This window comes from Aphis gossypii, chromosome 3 (genome assembly GCF_020184175.1).
Source record: "Aphis gossypii isolate Hap1 chromosome 3, ASM2018417v2, whole genome shotgun sequence".
NCBI lineage: Eukaryota > Metazoa > Arthropoda > Insecta > Hemiptera > Aphididae > Aphis > Aphis gossypii.
This window is the reverse complement of record NC_065532.1, coordinates 14,694,110-14,721,975: the sequence shown is the minus strand read 5'-3', so window position 1 is coordinate 14,721,975 and position 27,866 is coordinate 14,694,110. Positions and strand designations below refer to the sequence as shown.

Genomic DNA, 27,866 nt, shown 5'->3' with positions numbered 1-27,866 from the left:
TAACACTAATTTAGGTGTTTACAAAACAAAAATTTAGTTACAGACAAAAAAAAACAATTATACAATTAAAATGTAATAAATATCAAAAGCTTTAAGATTTTCTAATTATTATGCAGTGTTTTCAAGAAGTGATTTTCTTTTAATTAATATTGGTAGTCAGACAAATAAGAAACAATTTAACATCAATAACTATTGAGTTGTATATTTTTTTTCATTCTCATTAGTATAACAGACTTAATACATTTTTTTTTTATACATATCTTTAAACTATTTACTCTTATTGTGAGTCGTCATATGGCGTACAAGAACACTGTTTTCAAAAAACCTTTTCTTACAAATTTGACACTTATACGGCTTCTCACCAGTATGTTTGGATCTCAAATGAACAATAAGTGAATCTTTTCGCATGAATGGTTGTTGACAATGATTGCACGAATAAATATTTTCCATTCGATGAATTTTAACATGACGCAATAAAGAGTTTTTATGCAAATACTGTCGGTGGCAATCCTTACAATTATAATATGTTCTGAAATTGTCATCATGAATTCTTCTGTGTGTTAACATTTTGTCATTACGATCAAATTTTAAATGACAAACGTCACATTTATATGGCGAATCACCGGTATGTAATCTACTATGAACTCTAAGATTGTATTTAGTAGTGAATTGTTTCTTACAAAAATTACATTTAAATTTCTTTGTATTTACATGACTTAATGTATGTCTTCGACAATTGGACTGATCATTGAATTGTTTATTACAAATTGTACAAACAAATATATTTTTTATTTTAATATATTTTTTTAATTGTTTACATTTAGTATTTTTTGAACTACAATTTTTGAGATAATTGTTTGGGCAATAATCATTGTTGGAGAAATGATATTTTATATGAAAAGTTAGTAATTTTTTACTGTTAAATGATTGATGACATAAATCACAAATATAGATGTTTTTCTTATTTTTACTCTTTTTTTTATTGGATTTATTATTACAATTAACTAATTCTTTGTAAATTGTTCTTGGTAAATCAGCTAAATTTGAATGATATCCAGTGTTACATTGTTCTTTCTTCAAAATTGAAAGTATATCATTTTTCTCAATAACAATTTCACTCTTAAATACAGTGTCTTCAAGTGTTTCTTTCTCAATTTTAACTGTTTTATCATTGTATTGTATTTCTAATTTAAAGTTATCGGTTTCTTTTTTTACAACAGTACCACTGAAAGATAACAACTTTTAAATAATTTAGCAAATATATGTTAAAAGTATTATTAATATTAACCAGTGGCGGTTCTAGCGTATGGGCAGGGTGGGCAGCTGCCCATACCAAAATTTCTGGTGTTCATTATTTAAAAATGTAATGGGAATGGGGAGGAAATTAGAAATATTATTCACAGTTAAAACTTAAATATAAATCTACTGTTGCCCATACGAAAATGTAGTCCTAGAACCGTGGCTGATATTAACTATTTAACAAGGATTATAAAATAAATGTATGTAAAAAAACCTGTGAAAATATAAATATTAAAAACATTATAGATTACAAAATAGGTTTTAATTAGGGTCCTTCGGCACTATTATTAATTATCAACAATATCAAAGAAAGAAAAAAAGTATGTAAAACAAGGTAGATAATTTACTCACAATGGTTGAAAAATATTATCTAAATCTTCAGGTTCTGTTTTAAAGGAACAACCATCTGTTTCTAGATTATTTAATACAATAACTTCGCTTTTAACTAGACAGTTTTCTCCTACACATTGTTCCATTCTTTGTACAGTATTATTAATGTTGCTGAAATAATGAAATTACAAATATTACCTAATCAAAATTAAGTTACATTTATTATAAAATATATAATTACAAGTCTTACTCATAAATAAGAAAAGGTAGATCACCGTCACCATTATCAAGACACTGATGAACTTCTTCTTTTACAGAACTTAAAGGAGGAATATCCAAGTAAATGCCATCTTCATTTTTAATAGAATGATGACTTTCATTCTTTATAGCAAATTCAGATTGATCCATACTCGTGGTATTATATACAAAAATTCCCTTTTGAAATGTTGCACTGGATTTCCCAGAACTAAAAAGCAGCCAGAGCCCAGTAGGTATTTCAATAGCTCATCAGAAACTAGAAAGGTTAAATAATCATAAATATATTTTGATTAAAACAAATATTTTCAATGGCAGTAAATATATCTCATTACTAATGTCATTACTGAAATTAACATTTACTATCTTTACAAATAAAAATATTTTAAGAAATGCATTCAAATTGTAAATGATGTATAGTATAGTCATGATGTCATATAGACATTTAAATGTTAAGAAAAAAAATAACAATCAATTAACTTACTAATTTTATTATTTGTAATAGTTACGAGCTCCTGCTAGTCGCTACTATTTACTGAGCAAAAGACAAAAAAAATTAATATGCATTTATTTAAAAAATAATGTAATTGAATATTTATTAACTATAAATTAATTAAATTAAAAATTAAAAAACTTTATAACATTTACAATTATAACAAACCAACCAAGTTAAAAATATTTTCCCTATTATAACCAAAGGTAAATATAAATTTATTTAGTCAATAGTCATGATTAAAACATAACAATTAACAACTTCATAGTTCTAAAATTGGAACAAATCTAGTTTAGCATCCCCTCAAAATTTTGGTTTTTTCTTTTTTGGAAACCTATGTATTTTAACGTTATAAAAATGATGGTGCAAAAATTTTTTTTCGGAAATCATTAATTATTAAGTTATAGCCACGTTAAGTTTGCGATTTTTGGTGTCTTGCGCATGCGCAAAATACGATTTTCGATGTTTAGCGCACGCATAGTGGCCATATAACATATTATATTAGAAAATACAGGTAAAATAATAATAATATAATAAAATACGTGTCGTAGCACTCGTACTGGAACAAGACTACCGGGTGACCTTATTTTTTCAAATTTTTTTTAAACAGGTTATTCGTTTTTAGAACAATTACAATTTAGCTCCCGAGTGGTTTTTTTGATTGTTTGTATTTCAACGAGTTAAGCACGATGGTGCAAAAAAAATTGCGCAAATCATTATTTTGGAAGTTAAACATTAAATTTTAAAGTTAAATTTCAAGGTAAAAAAAGAACCAACAGTTAAATAACAAAATTATCAAGTATAGTGGCTCCCTTCGCCTACCGGCTCCGGTCGCCCAAACTCTAGGACCTCCGGACCTTTCGTAGGATGGGAGCTCGACCTCCAAACCCCCGGGGGCTAAAAAAGCTAACCTAGTGGGGTAGGGGGAAAAGCAAAACTGCCCTTAGGGCATTCGGTAACCTAACCTAACCGCCCTACCTAACCAATACCATCTCCGCTTGACATTAAAGTATATGGTATAAGATTACTTTAACGGGCGAACTTATTTTTTCAATTTTTTTTTTGAAAAGGGTGTTTTAACGGATTAAAAACGATGGTGCTAAAATAAATTTGTGGAAATCATTAGTTTTAAAGTTATGACACTTATAATTATTACTGAATATCGTATATATAATATGTTAAATACCTCAGTAATTACTTGATTTGGAGATTTTTTGCAATTATTTTTACTGTTCTTAATGTTTTGAATTTTAAAAGTAGTAGGTACCCTAAAATATATTTTAACCCAATGCCTATTTGAGGTGGCGTTACATAGCAAGTCGAGGGATATTTTCAATTTGTGCGGAGTGGAGCGATGGCACCGAGAAGCGTAGCGACGAGTGCCGAAACACGTGCAGTCACATTTTTTGCATTTGAAAAAATAAGATCGCCCGGAAAAGTAGTCTTGTTCCTTTTCGACTACGTGTCGACACCGGCCACCAGCGCAACGTTTCTTATGTCGACTACGTGTCGACGATGGCGTTTAAACGAGTTGAAATAAGAGGTCAATTCTGATAATAATACCCTCACACGTATTTCTCTTTCAATCATTGTCATACATTACTGAAATTGTATTATTAGGAGTTACCACATCACATTATAATTCCATTATAATAGGTTTATGACACAATAATTATGTTAGTGATTCAACGGATATGTTAAGAGTTGTTTGCTTTTATGACATTTTACTCCCGACATTTTTTAAATAAGTAGTCACATTTATATTTATTAATTTTTAGTTGATCAAAATGGCAGAATACGCAGAGTACCAGCAAAATAATTTGGATAATATTTTAAATTTTAACTATGGCATCGAGTTATTCCCAGGTTCCAGTCAAAACCCAGTCATGAAGAAGATAGCTTTAATTAAATTAATAAGGTTACTCAGAAGTAATGGATATAACTTTCTAGCCGGTAAGCTATAATTCTAATTTATTATTATTACGTTGTAAAAATGAATGAGTTTCAAAAGCATATTTTTTTTTCAAATATATCTACCAATATTTACCTACATACACTTAACTAATTAACTGATAATGGGTAATTATTAGTTTATTATACAAGAAAATAATTGTCTTGTGTTTGAAATCATAGTAGTAGTACTTTTCATTTAATTTATATTATAACTTAAAATACCTATTCAGACCATTCATAACTAAATACTCTTAAGTGTTATATTATACCTAATACAGGTAAACAATAACATTTGTACACTTATTAAAATGTCCTAATTATACTAATCTATAGATTGTGTAAAGTAGTGATTCATAAATAACTGATAATTGTTTTATTTTTATACAGAATGGTAATTCACTACAAATGTTTTAAGAAATTTCTACTTATTAAATATCTCATAAATTATACTCAGCAATTGACATACCCCTTGAATATGGTACTTAAAGTTAGGTAGAAAAATAGTGTATTACCATAAAAGCATTAAATTAATAGGAATCAATGTTTATCAAAATATCAAATTCAATTTACATTATAAATTGTATAAGTAATTAACCTTATATTATAATTTAAATGTTTAGCTAATAAATATTTATTTTTATTTTTATTAAATATCTAAGTATTTAAATCTATGAATGTTTCTATTTTAATATTTTTAATCATGTCTCTTTTCAGTATTTTTATTAACTAACTGTTTTTTTATACCTATACATATAACTCCTTGTATAATTTAACGTAATGGCTTACAGTTCATAGCTTGTATAAAAAGTAAAATGATTAATATTTTTTTGATTTTAATAGGGCAAATATGTTATCACTGGAATCATTATAATTTACATAATTATTAATAAAATAATTTGTTACAATTTATTATTTAAATTGTACATTTTTAAATTAAATTATGTACCTTATCACATATTATATCAAGTATTTTCTAATAAATATAATTTATAAATATCTATTGCTCTAAAATATAATGGATTTATTTTCTTACTGAGGATTGGACTAAATATTTATAACTATATATTTTACATATATATATATATGTATATTTTTATAATTTAATACAGACCATTGTTATTCTGACCAATTATTCATTTAAATATGTCGCACATACAATTTTAAATTTTATACTCTGTCTTTAGTAATGTTAATCATAGGGGAGGTTCAATTAAATTTCAGCTATGGAAATATTTATAAGGTTACTGAGTGATTAACTGATTATAATGCATCACAATGTTAATTATTGAGTATAATTTTGTATGGACATTTTTATTTTTATTTTTAAATAACATTCTGGTTAAAACTGTGATACTTTTATGTCTATTCAAAAAGTACTTAAGTACTTAAATATAAGTTAATTATGTAGTTGAATTAACTTAAATGTGTAAGTCAGTATTATTATAATAGATAGATGAACTAACAGGTGCTTTAAATTGGTTACTATATTATTATTCAATAAATATTTTATTTTCATTTTACATCTATATTGATGTATATACATTTTTTTATAATTTACATTTAAAAAATTAATAGATTTATTGATGATAAATCATTTTTATTCATTAAGAAAATTATCCAAGAATGTTACCTTTTTTAAGGACTTGAGATTCCTTCTTAGTCTGTTATCTTTTTTTATTCAGTTATGTTAACACTAATTTTAATTTATAATTTTTTTACAGTTTTTGTTACTTTTTTTTTGTCAATTATAACCAGAGCTGAAATATTTATGGTTGCTTATATTATTAGCACAACTAGAATTGTATCAGAAAAAGATAGAATTTTCTAATAATTATAATTACTCTCCTACTCCTATACAGCTCTATAGTATAGTTCTACAATACTACGATGTAATTAATGGCGACAATCTAATAATAATTGTCAAAAGAATAATGTGGTGTAATATTATTATATGGACATTTTAGATCATTTTATTTGTTATGAATTGAGAAAAAAAATAAAATCCAATTCATTCCTAGTCAAATCAATACATCTGGTAGATGGCACTTGTTATAAATAAATATTTTTGATGGCAGTAATTATATCTAATTACTATTGTCATTACTAAAATTTACATTTACTATCTTAACAAACAAAAATATTTTAAGAAATGCATTCAAATTGTAAATGATGTATAATATAGTCATCATGTCATATAGACATTAAAATGTTAAGAAAAAAAAAAATCAATTAACTTACTAATTTGAGTATTTGTAACAGTTACGAGCTCTTGCTAGTCGCTACTATTTACTGAACACAAGGCAAAAGAAATTAATATGCATTTATTTAAAGAATAATGTAATTGAATGTATATTAACTATAAATTAATTTAATTAAAAAACATTACATTTACAATTATAACACACCAACCAAATTAAAAACATCTCCCCTATTATAACCAAGGGTAAATATCATTTATTTAGTCAATAGTCATGATTAAAACATAAAAACATCATAGTTCTAAAATTATATAGGTAATAACTAATAACTAATATTAAAGTTATAGAATTTATTAATACCTAATGGCTCAAGTCTCTCGTGGTCATAAATTGTAGTTTCAAAATCATGATAAAGAATCGTATACTCTTAATTCTTATCACCAAAATATTGCCGCGTAATAAAATATCAAATTACTAATCATTTGAAGTGAGTCCGCTTAGCCGTCTACATTAAATTAAATAAATTGTAAATATTTTGTTAACCCCAGTTTTATGTAATTCAGACGATTTATTTAGTTAACGTTTAAGCTCTCACGTATGATCTGATGATTATTGGAATTTGTAATTATAAGATTGTATATTATAATTTATTAGTTTATTACTTTAATATACGAACGTTTTTGGGATTTTTTTTTGACTGGTTTAAGAAAAATATATATAAAATGTAAATACAAATGTTGCTGACTACAATAATTGCGTTTATAAATTTTTATAAATTCTGGCATTATCGTATCATTTTCGATCAGTTGTGTTTTGTCGTTTAAAGTGTCAACAGAGTTAACATTGACTTTTCAGTTTTCGTAATTATGGACAAAAATATTAGAATACATCTTTTTAGACAATTATTATTTTCCCAACACACGATTGAAGAGAAGTCTCTATAATATTAAAAGAGGTAATGGCAAATGTTTTTTCGAGTACAGATATAAGAAACCAAGGCGCCGGATACATGGAATTAACGAACACGGGAGTGACAAAAATTCAAACCAAACAGAAACGAAGAGGATGGATTAAGAAGACATGGCGGCGAGTCAAACGCGCATCCGCCTTCCTCTGCTGCGTGAGGTGTGCTTAAAATTAAAATTAATTGTTGGAAGTATTAAAATGAAGATAGTAAACATTCATCTTCCCCTCTCCACCGGAAACATCGGTAAGGATAACGGCGACACGGTGAAGGAGCGATACCATACGAGACGGAACTGAATGAAAAGTGCAAAGTATCAAGGTAAAAGCACACTAATATGTCATATTATATAAGTATTAAATATATATAATATATATTTATAAATAGACGACCCGCGCCGGCGTCGTACAGATACCGCAGGGCCGGAATCGTTGTGGTACCATGGCTGGCAGTATTATAGGTAGTTATCCGTATCCCGAAAGTCTTCCGTCATCATTCCTGCTCGACCGAAGCCCCAAAAGGGCTCTCGCTTGCCGTCTCACGACCGGCTGGGACTATATTATGTCACAGCAGCGACCTAGCTGCGGTGCAGTAGCGTATTTAGGATTTTGTCCAGGGGGGGGATATAAGTTGGGAAACATAATTTCCTCGACGGGGGAGGGTACACTTACCAACGTTATTAAACTTACTAGTAAAAAAAATACCAAGGGGGGATCTATCCCCCATATCCTCCCCCCCGTAAATACGCCCCCGCTGCGGTGGCCTAAAACGATTCGCTTTTACCTTGCTACTTTGCAGTTTACACCTTCCATTCTGTTCCGTCTCGTATGGTATCGCTCCCTCACCTCGTGTCGACGTTGTCCTTACCGATGTTTCCGGTGGAATGTGGGTAAAGGAATTTTTATTTTCTTCATTCTACATTCTTCCAAAAATTCATTTTAATCTTAAGGAGTTTTTTTTTTTAAAATACATACTATGTTTAAAAAATAAATAAATGCTTTATAGAAAAGTACGCGTCTTGAGTTATTTTTGCCACGTTATTTATGTGGAATCTAATATAATGCATTAAAAACAATAAATTTTATGTACAGTAGTGTATTGTTAGCTTTAATATTTATAATATTTGAGTGAATTGATGATACTTTCGATCGATATTTTTAGTTGGAGTATGAACAACTTAATATGTGAAACCTATTTCAACAAGGATTTATTACACTAAACAATAATATAATTTAATCAAATTTAACTTGGAATGTTTATAAAAAATAATTATATTAATATAATTGTTTGGTTTCAGTATAAATCACTTGTGATGAATCTTGTTTTAAATTTCACCGGATAGTGGGAGGATAGTCTAAGCGGTCCAATTAAAAAATATATTATTTAATAACCTAAACCTGTGACAACTTAACAAAATTTAGTATGTCTACTTATGTAATTTATAATATAAAATAATAATTATTTTTTTGGCCATGGTAACATGAGGTGTAAAATAAAGGTATTCGAAAAAAATTGGTAAGGGCACTGACCTAAACTGTTAACTTATTTAGATCTAAGGTAACTTTTCCACAGATTGAAAATTATTAACATTCTATTTAAGCGTGTTACAAATATTTTTAAAAAATTCTTCTGCATATTATATTATCGTAATGTTAAAAAGTATAGTTGTGATATGCTAATTATTAATAGTTATTTCTCGAAAAATGATAAACGTATATATATGATAAACTAGAGAACGAGTCAAGTCTATCTCTATCTTGTTATTGATTGAGTGACTGTAATACATGTTTTAATTAGAATTTAATCATTGTACATTTGTACCTAATGTCAATATGAAAAATGATTCTATTTTTCTTTTTTTTTTATTTGGTCAACGGGTCCATATTTTATGTTTATATTTTCAAGAATATTATTTGAACTTGATTATGTATTCGGATTGTTATTATAGATTAATTTTTTTATTACTAATACATTAGATTTGAACTAATTTTTGCATTCTCACCCATAGACATTTTCTCAAATTACTCTTGCCATTTTGAGCTATATTTTATACTTTTATATTTTTCTCTAATCATGAAAACGAAATCTTTGAAAATTACTTATTAAACCCACTTCTAAAAATTATTATTTACCAATTCTAATTATATAATTAAACAATATAAAAAATACAAAGCAACATTTTTTTATAAGTTATAAATATTTGAACTTAAAATTAATGAAAATTATTCAAAGAATCGAATTCAAAAACCATTTTGTTTTTTTTTTCATTCATAATATAATCATGTTCATTTATTTTATATTATAAATTTATAACTGTTATGAAATGTAACCAAACCTTATAGAATATAGTATCTAAGCAAATAGTAAATGTATAGGATTAGAACAAATAAATGTACAATTTTTATAATTCAAAATATTTATGCTATAATTATACTTGTGTACGAAATTTAGGAACTTAGCTCTTAGAAATATCTTATAAATTAAATTATTCCACTCTTAACTGTTGTGATACACTAAATTAAAAGAATTGGTGAAAACACATTATCATTTAAATGATATATCAACACTTAACTATAATAATTACTCATTTCCATAGGGTCAGAGGTAAGCTGAAATTATTACAATTCAATAAATTTGGGTAAACTATACGAAAGCACATTTTTTGAGTGAGTATGACAAAAACTTCGAAAATACAAATTTAATTTCTTAAAATAAAAAATAATTAAACACTGATCGATAAATATGCTGCGTAGAATATGCAATACAGATAGGTTCCTACTGTCTTCATTATGCTCCTGATATTCAAAAAAATGTAAAACGTGGCAACTGGGTAGGTGTCTATCTACCTACCTTTGGTGGCTTGGTGCTTTGCTATACAATGAGTGTCGGCTGTCGAGTGAATCTCAATGTACTTTATATGTACCACGAAAACTATGGTAAATCGTTTACGACACTATTACATAAAATGAATCTAGGTATTTATTCAAGGTTCAAATATGTAATTTCGTGCAAATTTGACTTGGAATGTTTAGAAAAAATAATTATGTTAATATATAAATATTTTTAGATTTTTTGGTTTCAGTATAAATAACTTGAGAGGAATCTTGTATTAAATTTTCAAACCTTGAGTATAAAGTAAAAATATTTATAAATTTATAATAACAAATGTTTGCGATTTTGACAAAACTCTACATATCAACTTAAAATGCAAGAAGGGAATCGTCAGCAACGCCATACAGGTATAACCGTATAAAAAGTAACCATATACTTACTATATGGTAATGTGGTACAACGTCATGTTTAATATACCTTAGTAAGAGACCAACTAATAATGGTTTAAACGTGTTTAAATTTGTTGATTTCTAAAACAAAAAATAATGGTAAAGACATGATAGTCCCGGAACTATGGTCTATATGCTCTCTATGGCCTATAAAATGTTGACGCGATTGTGTCGTAAATAATTATATAATATAATGGCTTGATATCTAACCCGTAGAAACTGCAATCATTAAATTTTCACGTTCATTAATTTATTGATCGAGATATTATTCCACGTCTCTACTACATAATATATATTGCACCACTTATAGTAATGAATTATAATAATCCCTTTAATCGTAATGACCGAGAATGTAATGTATTGAGATTTTTATTTATTTGTTATGAAATACTTATACTTTTAAAGCCATAGCTTTTCAACTACCTAATTGATACATATATATCGCTTAAATCAGACGTGTTGTGTTCTGTTTAACAATTACCTATTTAAATTATATTATTTTAAATATTCTATACTAATTATCAATTAAAATCATCCCATTTCATGTGTTCTAGTTTAATAAATATCTATAATTTATTTGATTAACTCCATTATATTATTGGTTAATATCAATCTGTCAATATTTGTTGTACCTGTACTCTATTTGAACCCATTGACGTTATTACGTTAACATTAATAAATAACCGTATAATTAATATAATATTTATTATTTTATAGGTAGTTTCAAATATTATTACATAATCGAGTATACCAAATACTACGTAGAATTTAGTATTCAGTGCTATATTAGTGTATTACAGACACAGCAGTACTACACTACAATTAATAGTCACTCACGTCTCAGTGTCTCACAGCTGCTGCAGTACACACGACGATATTTAGTTGGGCAGCAGCAGCTACAGCTGGAGTTATCACATCTCATGATAAGAACTGACTACTGAGTAAGAATTAAAAAATGTAGGTATAGTCTAATCTACAGTTTTATCGTGTATTTTTATCCTTCTGAAACATAAACTGCGACCGATAATATTGTTTGTTTTGTTTTTGTCTACATTTTCCGTCTTGTTTATTCAAAACATTATCGCAAAACCTAGGTTTTTCTATTGTCGACATCGTTACAGATGGTAAATTACTAAAGTCACAACGACACACCCGATAATACTCAAGGACGAATCGATTCATTTTTCTTTTTTTTTTTGTATATTATTTCATAGGTATACATCAAAAATAATTATTTTTATTTCTGTGAAGCTGTGCCCGAATCTTATTCGAAACATTTATAACATTAGTAGTCACCACCATCCTAGTATACTGAATGTACCTACTGATTTTCGAAACTGTTGGATGTCGACTCAATATTGACATCTGTTGTGATCGTGGATAAGTAGTAAGTATTCGTATTGTTCTATAATAGATATATCTACATAACAATGATAATATTATATAACAATAGGTATAGGTAAACATACTGCTTACCAACTACTTCTGTAGCCTACGAAATTATCGTATCAAACCACTTGTTGATTAATTTTAACGTTCGTTGTCATTGTATTAATTGTATTAATAATATAGAGTGTACGAACATAACGATACGCATACTATCATATGGCGACACAATGTAAAACGTACCATACTTCTTTTCGTCGTTTTGACAATATTGTATTGACTCAATATTGAGTATTGATCGTATTATAATAAATAATTCTAGAAATGTGATTTATTGTTTTTTACTACGTATTAAAAATAAGAGGTCAACTCTGATAATAATACCCACGCACGTATTTCTCTATCAATCATTGTCATCCATTACTGAAATTGTATTATTAAGACTCACCACATCACATTATAATTACGTTATAATAGGTTTATGACACAATAATTATGTTAGTGATTCAACGGATATGTTAAGAGTTGTTTGCTTTTTATGATATTTTACTCCTGAAATTTATTAAATAGGTAGTCACATTTATATTTATTAATTTGTAGTTGATCAAAATGGCAGAATACGCAGAGTACCGGCAAAATAATTTGGATAATATTTTAAACTTTAACTATGGCATCGAGTTATTCCCAGGTTCCAGTCAAAACCCAGTCATTAAGAAGAATACTCGAGAAGTAGCTTTGATTAAATTAAAAAGGTTACTCAGGAGTAATGGATTTGCCTTTCTAGCCGGTAAGCTATGATTCTAATATATTATTATTATGTTGTAAAAATTAATGAGTTTCAAAAGCATATTTTTTTCAAATAGGTATATCTACCAATATTTACCTACATACACTTTACTAATAAACTGATAATGGGTAATTATTAGCTTATTATACAAGAAAACAATTGTCTTGTGTTTGAAATCATAGTAGTAGTACTTTTCACTTAATTTATATTATTACATAAAATACCTATTAATACCAATCATAATTAAACACTCTTTAGTGTTGTATACCTAATACAGGTAAACAATAACATTTGTACACTTATTAAAATGTCCTAATTATACTAATCTATAGATTGTGTAAAGTAGTGATTCATAATAACTGATAATTGTTTTATTTTTGTACTGAATGGTAATTCACTACAAATGTTTTAAGAAATTTCTACTTATTAAATATCTCATAAATTATACTCAGCAATTGACATACCCCTTGAATAAGGTACTTTAAGTTAGGTAGAAAAATAGTGTATTACCATAAAAGTATTAAATTAATAGGAATTCAATGTTTATCAAAATATCAAATACATTTTACATTATAGATTATACCTATAAGTAATTAACCTTATATTATAATTTTAATGTTTAGCTAATAAATATTAATATATATTTATATTAAATATCTAAGTATTTAAATCTATGAATGGTTCTATTTTAATATTTTTAATCATGTCTCTTTTTAGTATTTTTATTTATTTTTTTTTATACCTATTTATAAAACTCTTTGTATAATTTAACACAGTAGCTTACATTTCATAGCTTGTATCAAAAGTAAAATGATTAATATTTTTTTAATTTTAATAGGTCAAATATGTTATCACTGGAATCATTATGATTTATATAATTATTAATAACATCATTTGTTACAATTTATTATATTTATTATTTCAATTGTATATTTTTAAATTAAATTACGTACCTTATCACATATTATATCAAGTACTTTCTAATAAATATCTATTGCTCTAAAATTGATATAATTTTTTATCAGTATTTGAAATTTTTATAGTTTGATCAAACCCAACTATACATTATACATTACAATCATTACATAACTTGTTGACACAATATTTACATTTGGTTATAATAGTAAATAATATTCCTAATCCCAAATTATGAATTTCAGTAAAATAGATTTAATGTTTATAATTATTTTTGAATTTTTTACTAAATCATTTTTAAAATATTTGAAATGTTATCTTGTTTAAAAATACTTAACATTGACTAAAACTTATTAGCATTATAAATATTAAAACATAATTTATTTAAAAAATTATAAATGCATAATTCATAGATTTAGATTTCAGGAAAATTAGTTATCATTAATTTTATTATATATTACCAAATACTGTTTATACAATTTATTAATCTATTACATATTTATACAATTATTATAATAGACCAATTATGATTTTTTAAATATTGGATAAAGTGAATTCATAGCTTATCGTGTATTGATTTTTGAATAAATTAAATACTGAAGAATATTAAAAAAAAAAATACAATAGGCATTAAATTTTGAGTTCTAAGAGTATTTAATTTTATCCATTACTCATTTATATTAATAGTAGAATTTTGTCTGGTGAAGTTGTATTACTACAATTTATAATTATAATTATCAAAAATATAATATAACTAATATAAATATGACTAATTATGTATATTTTTTTTTATATTACATTTAGAAACTAATAAAGAAGCATTTATTTTAATGTTTTTGTATGCTCGGAAAATGAATGAGAATAATGCATTGGATTTGATTCGAAATTATTATCAATTTAGAAAGGAACATGATCTATGGTTTCGTCGATTAGAGCCTTTTGATCCAAAAATTCAAATGGCTATTCAAGATGGTTTCCCTTCTGTACTATCAAATTTGGATAGGTTAATATTATGCATAATTAATTTTTTATTTTAATTATTAATTTTTTAGTAATAATTTAAGTTATATTTTAGTTTGAGTTTTTTTCTATTTTTAATTATTACAGCTTCAACTCCTCGGATTATTTGCTTAAAACAAATTTAAGTTTTATTAAACATTTTTTCTTTGTTTATAGGCGAAGTCGTCGTGTTCTTTTCATGGTTTGCTCTCAATGGAACACTGAACGTTATTGTTTACTAACTATATACAGAGCACTATTAGTATCTTTAGAACATTTGATCAAAGATGTGAATACTCAGTACAATGGTTTTGTGTTTATTGTTGATTGGACTAACTTTACTGCTCGTCAGACAATGAACATCAGTCCTAGGTTGTTACATGTAATGCTACAAGGGTTACAAGACTGTTTTCCTGCAAAAATTAAAGCCGTCCATTTTATCAACCAACCGTGGTATATTGATGGCTTAATGTCTGTTGTTAAACCATTTTTAAAAGAAAAAACAAAAAATAAAGTAAGATTATTAAAGAGTTGTTATTAGAATTCAAATTTTACATAATATTGTATATATATTTTACACGATGATTAACCAACCATTTTCGCCCTACTGTTTTGCCTTCTCTTAATTATTTATTTAATCAAATATTGATTTTCTGAATTCTATCAATAACAACCACCTTTTTGTAATCATAAAAACCATATTTTTAAATACTTAGATTTGTTATACCATAAATATTGTGTTGAATGTCAGTGCATCTAAATCAAAACTTTACTTATTATTATTTGATTTATTAAACCATATTATGCATTAAGGTTAATAGTCCGTCACTGACAATAATTTTACAAATATAGAATATAATATGTAATATTTAGCCTAGTACAGTAGTAATATTTATTATGCTCTGACAATTTTTACAAATATTATTCCTCTTGTATCTTTTTTAAGCTTTTATCTTTCTATACCTAATATAATAACTTAGAAAACACAAGTTAAAGTTTTAATTTTGTTATCAAGATTTTCAAAAAAGTCTGCTTAACAATTCATAATAAATTATATTAAATTTGTTCTTGTTTAACAATAATAAGTTTGTTATATATCACATTTTTTATGTTGCATAAAAATCTTAATATATAAAAATATGATCATTTAAATATATATATTTAAAAATTCCAAAAATCAAATTTTGAATAAATTTATTATCAAATGAAAAACTTAATTTAGATTGATTGGTAAATAACCCTGTTTATTATGAATATTACATATTATATAAAATGCAATTTGTGTATACTAATTAATTAATATTAATTTTTATATTCTTTAGATAATTTTGCATGGTTTGAATTTAAATACTCTACATAAACATTTTCCAAGAGATATTTTGCCTTCAGAACTTGGCGGTGAGCAACCTCCATATGATTCAAGGATTTGGTTAAAGAGTCTTTTAGGGTCTTCTTTGGGAGTTGATTTATAATTTTATTTATAGCACTGAAACTTAACATGCATTTATTTTCTTAGTGAAGATAGGACTAAATATTTATAACTATATACTACATATATATATATTTATATAATTTAATACAGATCATTGTTATTCTGTAATCAATTATTCATTTAAGTATGTCGCACATACAATTTTATATTTTATACTCTGTACTTTAGTAATGTTAATCATAGGTGGAAGTTCAATTGAATTTCAGCTATGGAAATATTTTAAGATATTGTTGCTGAGTGATAAACTGATTATAATGCATCACAATGTTAATTATTGAGTATAATTTTGTATGAACATTTTTATTTTTATTTTTAAATAACATTCTGGCTAAAACTGTGATACTTTTATGTCTATTCCAAAAATACTTAAGTACTCAAATTTAAGTTAATTGTGTAGTTGAATTACTTAAATGTGTAAGTCAGTATTATTATAATAGATGGATGAACTAACAGGTGCTTTAAATTGGTTACTATATTATTATTCAATAAATATTTTATTTTCATTTTACATCTATATTGATGTATATACATTTTTTTATAATTTACATTTAAAAAATTAATAGATTGTTTATTGATGATAAATCATTTTTATTCATTAAGAAAATTATCCAAGAATGTTACCTTTTTTAAAGACTTGAGATACCTTCTTCTTAGTCTGTTATCTTTCTTTATTAAATTATGTTAACACTGATTTTAATTTATAATTTTCCTACAGTTTTTGTACCTTTTATTTTGTCAATTATAACTAGAGCTGAAATATTTTTGGTTGCTTATATTATTAGCACAACCAGAATTGTATCAGAAGAAGATATAATTTTCCAATAATTATAATACACATTTATTTAAATTAAGCTATGTAATATTGTATTGCATTTATTTTATTACAAAGTCTGCATAATTAAGAACTCTCCTTATTTTCAATTTTTTTATTGTAAAAATTTTAAATGCATTATTTATAGAACATAACATATATTTGTTAATTAATAGTTAATAATTATCTTTTATTTTTGAATAAAAGTATTGAAAAATATTTATTATATTTTTAGGTATGTAATTGCATATTTTTTTAATTTACTGTATGACAATTGTTAAATCTGAGCTCTAATTATGATTTGATAAAGTCTTGCTATTATCTATTTTTCTATATAATTTATGTAAACACATTTTATTATATTCTATTTATTTTTATATGTTTGTATGTTATTATATATTTTTCTTTTATATTAATTGTAAATAAGTATTTCATTATTGCACAAAATCTTATAATTAAATAATTTATACCTTTGGTCATTTTATATTTTTATGAACAAAGTGCCTAACAAAAATATTTACCAATATGTCTACCTACCTTAATATAATATCATATCAATTTACCAAAAGTCTAAACTATATGGCGATTAATTGTTGAGAAAATTCAGATTTTATCTTAGACTTATAAAGATATAATGATGGATTTACCTGAAATCTTCAAAATGGATAAGAAATAGATGATAAATTAGTGGTTGTCAATTGAATGTTGAGATAGATAATATTCATGCATTTTCTTACTCCCAAAATTATTCTGTTGACAACTATTGATGAAGAAACACGTTACCAAAACATTTGAATCATTAAAATTTTAAATCAATATAAATTCAGGTGAGACTGTCTATGAATTTTTTAATTTTAAAACCTATCATATAATTTTCCAATAATAATTTATACATATTTATTAAGTATTAATTAGTCAAATAATTAACGATACCTACACCTAATGTATTATAAAATATATCATTAATATTATCATTTTATATAACCTTTATAATAGACTATCAACCATCATAATCTAAAAATAGCGATAAAAAGGATTTTTTCCGATTCCCTCCACTTTAAAACTTGGTCATAAACTCATAACTCATAATAATCACCTTACCTAATAAAAAAAAAAAAATCCCACTACATTTTTATATGGGCATATGGCTCTATTATTATTTTTAATATCTATAAGTTTGATATTTTAAACGTCACAATTGCACTACAGATAGGCATTTCCGACTTATTAGTTTGACATAGTTTAGATATCGTCAAAAATCTCGCATCGAATTTAGAATGATAAAAGCATATAACGTAGTAGGTGTATACCTATCCTATAAAGGCTTACTCGTCTCAAAATTACTAGCCGTAAAATCTGCAGTGGAATTTTGGAATTTCGATTACCTAACAATTAACATAGATAATTTTATTTTCATAATTATTTTGTTTTTATATGATTATAAATTTAATAGTTGTTTAATATTTTTTTTATTTTATTTAAATATTAAGTATTGAAAATTATGTAAAATTCGAAGTATTAACTATAGACTATAGTAAGCACTAAGCAAAGATACCTAACCTACCTAATTAATTACTAAATAGTGAATAGTGCAATATACTTACTCTCCTACTCCAATACAGCTCTATAGTATAGTTCTACAATACTACGATGTAATTTATAGCAACAATCTAATAATTGTCAAAAGAATAATGTGGTATAATATTATTATTCGAAAATTTTAGGAAATTTTTTTTTGTTATGATTCGAGATAAAAAAAATAAAACCCAATTCATTCCTATTCGAATCAATACGTAAGGTAGATGTCATTTTTTTTAAACAAATATTTTCAATCGCAGAAAATATATCTCATTACTATTGCGTCATTACTGAAATGAACATTTACTATCTAACAAATAAAAATATTTTAAGTAATGTCATAAAGAAATTGAAATGTTAAGAAAAAATAACAATCAATTAACTTACTAATTTGAGTATTTGTAATAGTTACGAACTCCTGCTAGTCGCTACTATTTACTGAACACAAGGCAGAAGGAAATTAATATGCAATTATTTAAAAAATAATGTAATTGAATGTATATTAACTATAAATTAATTAAATTAAAAAAAACATTACAACATTTACAATCATAATAAACCAATCAAGTTAAAAACATCTCCCCTATTATAATCAAGGGTAAATAAAAATTTAGTCAATAGTCATGATTAAAACATAAAAACATCATAGTTCTAAAATTGGAACAAATCTAGTTTAGCATCCCCTCGAAATTTTGTTTTTTTTTTTTTGGAAATCTATTTATTTTAACGTTATAAAAATGATGGTGCAAAAAGTTTTTTCGGAAATCATTAGTTATAAAGTTATAGCCATGTTAGAATTTACGACTTACGATGTTCTGAGCATGCACAAAATACGATTTTCGATGTTTAGCGCACGCATGTAGTAGCCAATGGCCATATTATATTATAAAATACAGGTTAAATAATAATATAATAAAATACGTGTCGTAGCACTCGTACTGGAACAAGACTACCGGGCGACCTTATTTTTTCAATTTTTTTTTAAATAGGGAATTCGTTTTTGGAACAATTACAGTTTAGCTCCCGAGTGATTTTTTTGATTGTTTGTATTTCAACGAGTTAAGCACGATGGTGCAAAAAAAAATGCGCAAAATCATTATTTTGGAAGTTAAAAATTAAATTCTTTAGTTAAATTTCAAGGTAAAAAAAGAACCAACAGTTAAATAACAAAATTATCAAGTAGGTATATAGTGTCTCATCCCTTCGCCTACCGGCTCCGGTCGCCCAAACTCGAGGTCCTCCGGATCTTTCGTAGGATGGGAGCTCGACCTCCAAACCCCCGGGTGCTAAAAAAGCTAACCTAGGGGGAAGGGAGGAAAGCATAACTGCCCTTCGGGCAGCCGGTAACCTAACCTAACCACCCTACCTAACCAATACCATCTCCGCTTGACATTAAAGTATATGGAATAAAATATATGGGAGAACTTATTTTTTCAATTTTTTTTTTTAAAAGGGGTGTTTTAACGGAATAAAAACGATGGTGCTAAAATAAATTGGCGGAAATCATTAGTTTTAAAGTTATGACACTTATAATTATTACTAAATATCGTATATATCATATGTTAAATACCTCAGTAATTACTTGATTTGGAGATTTTTTTCAATTATATTTACTGTTCTTAATGTTTTGAATTCTAAAAGTAGTACCCTAAAATATATTTTAACCCAATGCCTACTTGAGGTGGCGTTACATAGCAAGTCGAGGGATATTTTCGATTTGTGCGGAGCGTAGCGACGAGTGCCGAAACACGTGCAGTCACATTTTTTGCATTTGAAAAAATAAGATCGCCCGGTAAAGTAGTCTTGTTCCTTTTCGACTACGTGTCGACACCGGCCACCAGCGCAACGTTTTTTATGTCGACTACGTGTCGACGATGGCGTTAAACGCGTTGAAAATAAGAGGTCAATTCTGATAATAATACCCTCGCACGTATTTCTCTTTCAATCATTGTCATCCATTACTGAAATTGTATTATTAGGAGTTACCACACCACATTATAATTACAATATAATAGGTTTATGACAAAATAATTATGTTAGTGATTCAACGGACATGTTAAGAGTTGTTTGCTTTTATGACATTTTACTCCTGAAATTTATTAAATAGGTAGTCACATTTATATTTATTAATTTGTAGTTGATCAAAATGACAGAATACGCAGAGTACCAGCAAAATAATTTGGATAATAATTTAAATTTTAACTATGGCATCGAGTTATTCCCAGGTTCCAGTCAAAACCCAGTCATTAAGAAAAATACTCGAGAAGTAGCTTTGATTAAATTAAAAAGGTTACTCAGGAGTAATGGATTTGCCTTTCTAGCCGGTAAGCTATGATTCTAATATATTATTATTATGTTGTAAAAATTAATGAGTTTCAAAAGCATATTTTTTTTTCAAATATATCTACCAATATTTACCTACATACACTTTACTAATAAACTGATAATGGGTAATTATTAGCTTATTATACAAGAAAACAATTGTCTTGTGTTTGAAATCATAGTAGTAGTACTTTTCACTTAATTTATATTATTACTTAAAATACCTATTAATACCATACATAATTAAACACTCTTTAGTGTTATATACCTAATACAGGTAAACAATAACATTTGTACACTTATTAAAATGTCCTAATTATACTAATCTATAGATTGTGTAAAGTAGTAATTCATAAATAACTGATATTTGTTTTATTAGCATTATAAATATTAAAACATAATTTATTCAAAAAATTATAAATGCATAATTCATAGATTTCAAGAAAATTAGTTATCATTAATTTTATTAATTATTACCAAATACTATTTATACAATTTATTCATTTAATACATATTTGCATAAATATTATAATAGACCAATTATGGTTTTTTAAATATTGGATAAAGTGAATTCATAGCTTATCATGTATTGATTTTCGAATAAATTAAATACTGAAAAGTATTAGAAAAAAAAATACAATAAGCATTAAATTGTGTGTTCTAAGAGTATTTAATTTTATCCAATACTCATTTATATTAGTAGTAGAATTGTGTCTAGTGAAATTCTATTACTACAATTTATAATTATAATTATCAAAAATATAATATAACTAATATAAGTATGACTAATTATGTATATTTTTTTTTATATTACATTTAGAAAATAATAAAGAAGAATTTATTTTAATGTTTTTGTATGCTCGGAAAATGAATGAGAATAATGCATTGGATTTGATTCGAAATTATTATCAATTTAGAAAGGAACATGATCTATGGTTTTATCAATTAGAGCCTTTTGATCCAAAAATTCAAATGGCTATTCAAGATGGTTTCCCTTCTGTACTATCAAATTTGGATAGGTTAATATTATGTATAATTAATATTCTATTTTAATTATTAATTTTTTAGTAATAATTTAAGTTATATTTTAGTTTGAGTATTTTTTTATTTTTATTTATTACAGCTTCAAGTCCTAGGATTATTTCTCAAAACAAATTTAAGTTTTATTAAACAATTTTTCTTTGTTTATAGGCGAAGTCGTCGTGTTCTTTTCATGGTTTGCTCTCAATGGAACACTGAACGTTATTGTTTACTAACTATATACAGAGCACTATTAGTATCTTTAGAACATTTGATCAAAGATGTGAATACTCAGTACAATGGTTTTGTGTTTATTGTTGATTGGACTAACTTTACTGCTCGTCAGACAATGAACATCAGTCCTAGGTTGTTACATGTAATGCTACAAGGGTTACAAGACTGTTTTCCTGCAAAAATTAAAGCTGTCCATTTTATCAACCAACCGTGGTATATTGAAGGCTTAATGTCTGTTGTTAAACCATTTTTAAAAGAAAAAACAAAAAATAGAGTAAGATTATTAAACATTAAAGAGTTGTTATTAGAATTGAAATTTTACTTAATGTTGTATATACTGTAGCATATTATATATGATGATTAACCAACCATTTTCACCTTACTGTTTTACCTTCTCTTAATTATTTATTTAATCAAATATTGATTTTGTGAATTCTATTAATAACAACCACCTTTTTGTAATCATAAAAAATTTTCAAATACTTAGATTTGTCATACCATAAATATTGTGTTGAATGTCGATGCATCTAAATCAAAACTTTACTTGTAGATTTGAGTTATTAAACTATATCCATTAAGGATAATAGTCTGTCACTAATAATATTTTTACAAATATAGAATATAATATGTAATATTTAGCCTAGTACTATTTATTGTGTTCTGACAATTTTTACAAATATTATTACAATAATTTTCAAATAATTTTATTTATTATTAAATATTATTCCTCCTGTATCTTTTTTAATCTATTATCTTTTATATACCTATTATAATGACTTAGAAAACACAAGTTAAAGTTTTAATTTATGTTATCAAGATTTTTAAAAAAGTCTGCTTAACAGTTCATAATAAATTTAATTTTTTCTTGTTTGACAAAAACAAGTTTGTTATAAAGCACATTTTTTAAGTTACATAAATATGTTAACATATGAAAATATGAGCGTTTAAATATATATATTTAAAAATTCCAAAAATCAAATTTTGAATAAATTCATTATCAAATGAAAAACTTAATTTAGATTGATTGGTAAATAACCCTGTTTATTATGAATATTACATATTATATAAAATGCAATTTGTGTATACTAATTAATTAATATTTATTTTTATATTCTTTAGATAATTTTGCATGGTATGAATTTAAATACTCTACATAAACATTTTCCAAGACGTATTTTGCCTTCAAAACTTGGCGGTGAGCAACCTCCATATGATTCAAGGATTTGGTTAAAGAGTCTTTTAGGGTCTTCTTTAGGAGTTGATTTATAATTTTATTTATAGCACTGAAACTTAACATGCATTTATTTTCTTAGTGAAGATAGGACTAAATATTTATAACTATATACTACATATATATATATTTATATAATTTAATACAGATCATTGTTATTCTGTAATCAATTATTCATTTAAGTATGTCGCACATACAATTTTATATTTTATACTCTGTACTTTAGTAATGTTAATCATAGGTGGAGGTTCAATTGAATTTCAGCTATGGAAATATTTTAAGATATTGTTGCTGAGTGATAAACTGATTATAATGCATCACAATGTTAATTATTGAGTATAATTTTGTATGAACATTTTTATTTTTATTTTTAAATAACATTCTGGCTAAAACTGTGATACTTTTATGTCTATTCAAAAAGTACTTAAGTACTCAAATATAAGTTAGGTAATTATTTAGTTGAATTACTTAAATGTGTAAGTCAGTATTATTATAACAGATAGATAAACTAACAGGTGCTTTAAATTGGTTACTTTATTATTATTCAATAAATATTTATTTTCATTTTATATCTATATTGATTTATATACATTTTTTATAATTTACCTCATAATTTACATTTAAAAAATTATCCAACAATTTTACCTTTTTTCAGGACTTGAGATTCCTTCTTAGTTTGTTATTTTTTTTATTCAGTTATGTTAACACTAATTTTAATTTATAATTTTTTTACAGTTTTTGTTACTTTTTTTTTGTCAATTATAACCAGAGCTGAGATATTTATGGTTTCTTATTTGCTTATATTATTAGCACAACCAGAATTGTAACAGAAAAAGATATAATTTATTCTAGTAACTATAATTAATCTCCTACTCCAATACAGCTCTATAGTAAAGTCTACAATACTACGATGTAATTAATGGTGACAATTTAATAATTGTCAAAAGAATAATGTGGTATAATATTAGTATAATATATTTTTTGTTATGAATTGAAAAAAAAAATAAAACCCAATTCTTCCTAGTCGAATCAATACATCAGGTAGATGGCACTTTTTATAAACAAATATTTTCAATGGTTAGGTCATTTTTAATAGAATGATGACTTTCATTCTTTATCGCAAATTCAGATTGATCCATACTCGTGGTATTGTATATGAATATTCCTTTTTGAAATGTTGCAGTGGATAAAAATTCAATTTACCAGAACTAAAGAGCAGCCAGTGCCCAGTAGGTATTTAAATAGCTCATCAGAAACTAGAAAGGTTAATTATCTTAAATATACTTTGAATAAAACAAATATTTTCAATGGTAGTAAATATATCTCGTTACTATTGTCATTACTGAAATAAACATTTACTATCTTAACAAATAAAGATATGTTAAGAAATGCATTCAAATTGTAAATTATGTATAATATAGTCATAATGTCATTTAGACATTAAAATGTTAAGAAAAAAAAATCAATTAACTTACTAATTTGAGTATTTGTTATAGTTACGAGCTCCTGCTAGTCGTTACTATTTACTGAACACAAGGAAAAAGAAATGAATATGCATTTATTTAAAAAATAATGTAATTGAATGTATATTAACTATAAATTAAAAAACTAAAAAACATTACAACACTTATAATTATAACACACCAACCAAGTTAAAAACATCTCCTCTATTATAATCAAGGGTAAATATAATTTTTTTTGGTCAATAGTCATGATTAAAACATAAAAACATCATAGTTCTAAAATTATATAGGTAATATTAAACTTATAGAATTTAATAATACCTTAATGGCTTAAGTAGTGAAGTCTATCGTGGTCATAATTTATGGTTTCAAAATCATGATAAAGAATCGTATTCTCTTAATTCTTATCACCTAAATATTGCCGCGTAATAAAATATCAAATTACTTATCTTTTCCTTGACGTTACTGAAGAATAATCCACATTATATTTTTTTAAAACCTCGCCACCTCGATGGACTTGATGAATAAATTGTGCAAGGGATACCCGTGAGTCCGCTTAGCCGTCTCCTACAGTAAATTAAATAAATTGTAAATATTTTGTTAACCACAGTTTTATGTAATTCAGACGATTTATTTAGTAACGTTTATACTCTGACGTATGATCTGATCGATGTTTACTGGAATTTGTAATTATAAGATTGTATATTATAATTTATTAGTTTATTACTTTAATATACGAACGTTTTTGGGATTTTTTTTGACTGATTTAAGAAAAAAATAAAACCCAATTCATTCGTCGTCGAATCAATACGTTCGGTAGATGGTACTTTTATAAAATGTATTTACATCTAATTATGATTCGTTATAAATCTTTGATTTTACCTCAATAATAATCGAGAACCAGAAGATATTTTACACTATTCAACCATAATTGTATATACCTACATAATATAACTAAGGAGTAAAATAGACGACAGTGTTATATTGAATATTAATTTTACGGGTTGTATTAATGTCCAACTGACGATTCGTACTTCGTAGTGATAGTTTTTACTATAACAGTGTGCAAATTTCAATTTAAAATTAAGATCATACTTCACAGGATCATTTCCATACTTATACTCGTTCGCAGGGTCCGGTGGCGGGGGATTATAAATTCTGGTAACGGCGAGGACGTGATAGACGCGGTCTACTGCGGCAGGAATGCCAGGGGCGAGTGTCTGTCGTCTGTCCTCGCGGTTAGTGACCGCCACCGGACACTCATCGTTCAGAGGAGTATAGCTCGAAGGAATCCCAGCTCGAAAATATACATAGCGTTACTCGCTCACGCATTGCACTGTTAAGTCTCCGCCGTCACCGTCGGTAACGAGTCGTCAACCGCACTATACCGTCGTGCAGATACCGCAGGGCAGGAATCGTTGACCGTGGATGGTACCGCGGCTAGCCGTAGGTAGTCATCCCGACAGTCTTCGGTCATCGTTCCCGCTCGATCGAAGCCGCAGAAGGGCCCTCGCTTGCCGTCTCATGACCGGCTGTGAGTATATACGTCACAACGATTCGCTTTTACTCTGCTATTTTGCACCTCCCATTCTGTTCCGTCTCGTATGGTATCGTTCCCTAACCTCGTGTCGACGTTGTCCTTACCGATGTTTCCGGTGGAGTGTGGGTAAAGGAATTTTTATTTTCTTCATTCTACATTCTTCCAACAATTCATTTTCATTATAAGGAGTTTTTTTTAAAATACATACTATGTTTAAAAAATAAATAAATGCTTTATAGAAAAGTACGCGTCTTGATGAGTTATTTTTGCCACGTTATTTATGTGGAATCTAATATAATATTAGTATATAGATATAATGCATTAAATACAATAAATTTATGTACAGTATAGTGTATTGTTAGCTTTAATATTTATAATATTTGAGTGAATTTATGATATTTTCGATCGATATTTTTAGTTGGAGTATGAACAATTTATGTGAAACCTATTTCAACAAGGATTTATTACACAAAACAATATAATTTAATCAAATTTAACTTGGGATGTTTATAAAAAATAATTATATTAATATAATTGTTTGATTTCAGTATAAATCACTTGTGAGGAATATTTTATATTAATTTAATAACTGTATAGTAACTATTATTATTAACTTAATAAGCGATAAACATTATTGAACTATTTGAACTACTAATTACTTATTTACTATATTATCAAGCATTTTATGTACATTGATAATGCACTCATTAACACGACATTTATTACGACAATAATAAATCATTAAATTTAACTGAAATGCACTGAGATAAGAATATATTAGTAAATTACTGTAGTATATTCTTATCTATCTTAGTGGAGAAATGATTGAAATATCAAATAATCGAATGATTACTAATCAAAATATATATTAATAACTAAATTAATTTGAATAATATATTTTTTTCGATATTTTTATTTTGAAGCTAGAAATAAATATGGAAATAAGATTATTAATAAATAGATTCGAGTTCCAAACAATGTTTTGTATACTTGATTTATTTGTATGGAAGTTTGTTGTGGATATCGAACTTTGATATTTTGTACATTTTCTTAAGAATGCCCTATTTAGTTCCAAGTAGATTTAAGTTATCTTAATTATAATGATATTTATAAATACATTTCATATTTATAACTTCATTTGAACATCGTTCTTTACTTCTTTCCATTTTAAATGTTCACAATTAGTATGTTGATGAACAGTCAACAGTGTAGTTATACACTGAAGACCTAAACATAAATAATTAATTTAATGACCACAGTATTTGTTAAATTTAAACAATATAATAATAAATTGTAACTATTAACATTCCAATGT

The 27,866-nt window shown here is 26.0% G+C and overlaps 2 protein-coding genes across 15 annotated transcripts; one reads left to right on the top strand and one right to left on the bottom strand.

Annotated features, from left to right (window-relative positions):
- Window positions 1-175: 175 nt before the first annotated feature.
- On the bottom strand, window positions 176-26,716 carry LOC114127855 (zinc finger protein 1 homolog). Of its 9 annotated transcripts, XM_050203585.1 has the most exons (6): window positions 26,634-26,716; window positions 6,889-8,337; window positions 6,569-6,619; window positions 1,880-2,143; window positions 1,651-1,800; window positions 176-1,225 (listed from the first exon to the last, which is right to left on the bottom strand). In XM_050203585.1, exons 4-6 carry the CDS (start codon window positions 2,035-2,037, stop codon window positions 268-270), a joined length of 1,266 nt encoding a protein of 421 aa, XP_050059542.1. In that variant the 5' UTR covers window positions 2,038-2,143; window positions 6,569-6,619; window positions 6,889-8,337; window positions 26,634-26,716; the 3' UTR covers window positions 176-267. The 9 variants fall into 9 exon arrangements, with proteins under 9 accessions (XP_050059542.1, XP_027847992.2, XP_050059545.1 ...); XM_027992191.2 differs by lacking the exons at window positions 6,889-8,337; window positions 26,634-26,716 and adding an exon at window positions 2,369-2,419 and having other exon boundaries at window positions 6,569-6,882; XM_050203588.1 differs by lacking the exons at window positions 6,569-6,619; window positions 6,889-8,337; window positions 26,634-26,716 and adding an exon at window positions 25,024-25,200.
- On the top strand, window positions 3,778-24,053 carry LOC114127856 (clavesin-2-like). 6 transcript variants are annotated; one of them, XM_027992193.2, is made up of 6 exons: window positions 11,582-11,730; window positions 11,988-12,160; window positions 12,760-12,946; window positions 14,666-14,864; window positions 15,038-15,374; window positions 16,183-17,642. In XM_027992193.2, the coding sequence occupies exons 3-6, from the start codon at window positions 12,769-12,771 to the stop codon at window positions 16,330-16,332; spliced, it is 864 nt and encodes a 287-aa protein (XP_027847994.2). In that variant the 5' UTR covers window positions 11,582-11,730; window positions 11,988-12,160; window positions 12,760-12,768; the 3' UTR covers window positions 16,333-17,642. The 6 variants fall into 6 exon arrangements, with proteins under 6 accessions (XP_050059552.1, XP_027847994.2, XP_027847993.2 ...); XM_027992192.2 differs by having other exon boundaries at window positions 11,614-11,897; XM_050203595.1 differs by lacking the exons at window positions 11,582-11,730; window positions 11,988-12,160; window positions 12,760-12,946; ... (1 more) ...; window positions 15,038-15,374; window positions 16,183-17,642 and adding exons at window positions 3,778-3,920; window positions 20,644-21,065; window positions 21,884-22,082; window positions 22,255-22,591; window positions 23,437-24,053.
- Window positions 26,717-27,866: the final 1,150 nt, after the last annotated feature.

Bases quoted from the DNA above. Each gene is read 5' to 3' on its own strand.
- LOC114127855 (XM_050203585.1), bottom strand. From the start codon at position 2,037: ATGGATCAATCTGAATTTGCTATAAAGAATGAAAGTCATCATTCTATT. The intron at 1,801-1,879 runs GTAAGACTTGTA...TCATTATTTCAG, and splicing joins CTACCTTTTCTTATTTATGA to CAACATTAATAATACTGTAC. The intron at 1,226-1,650 runs GTGAGTAAATTA...GTTATCTTTCAG, and splicing joins GATAATATTTTTCAACCATT to TGGTACTGTTGTAAAAAAAG.
- LOC114127856 (XM_050203595.1), top strand. From the start codon at position 20,888: ATGACAGAATACGCAGAGTACCAGCAAAATAATTTGGATAATAATTTA. The intron at 21,066-21,883 runs GTAAGCTATGAT...TATTACATTTAG, and splicing joins TGGATTTGCCTTTCTAGCCG to AAAATAATAAAGAAGAATTT. The intron at 22,592-23,436 runs GTAAGATTATTA...TATATTCTTTAG, and splicing joins AAGAAAAAACAAAAAATAGA to ATAATTTTGCATGGTATGAA.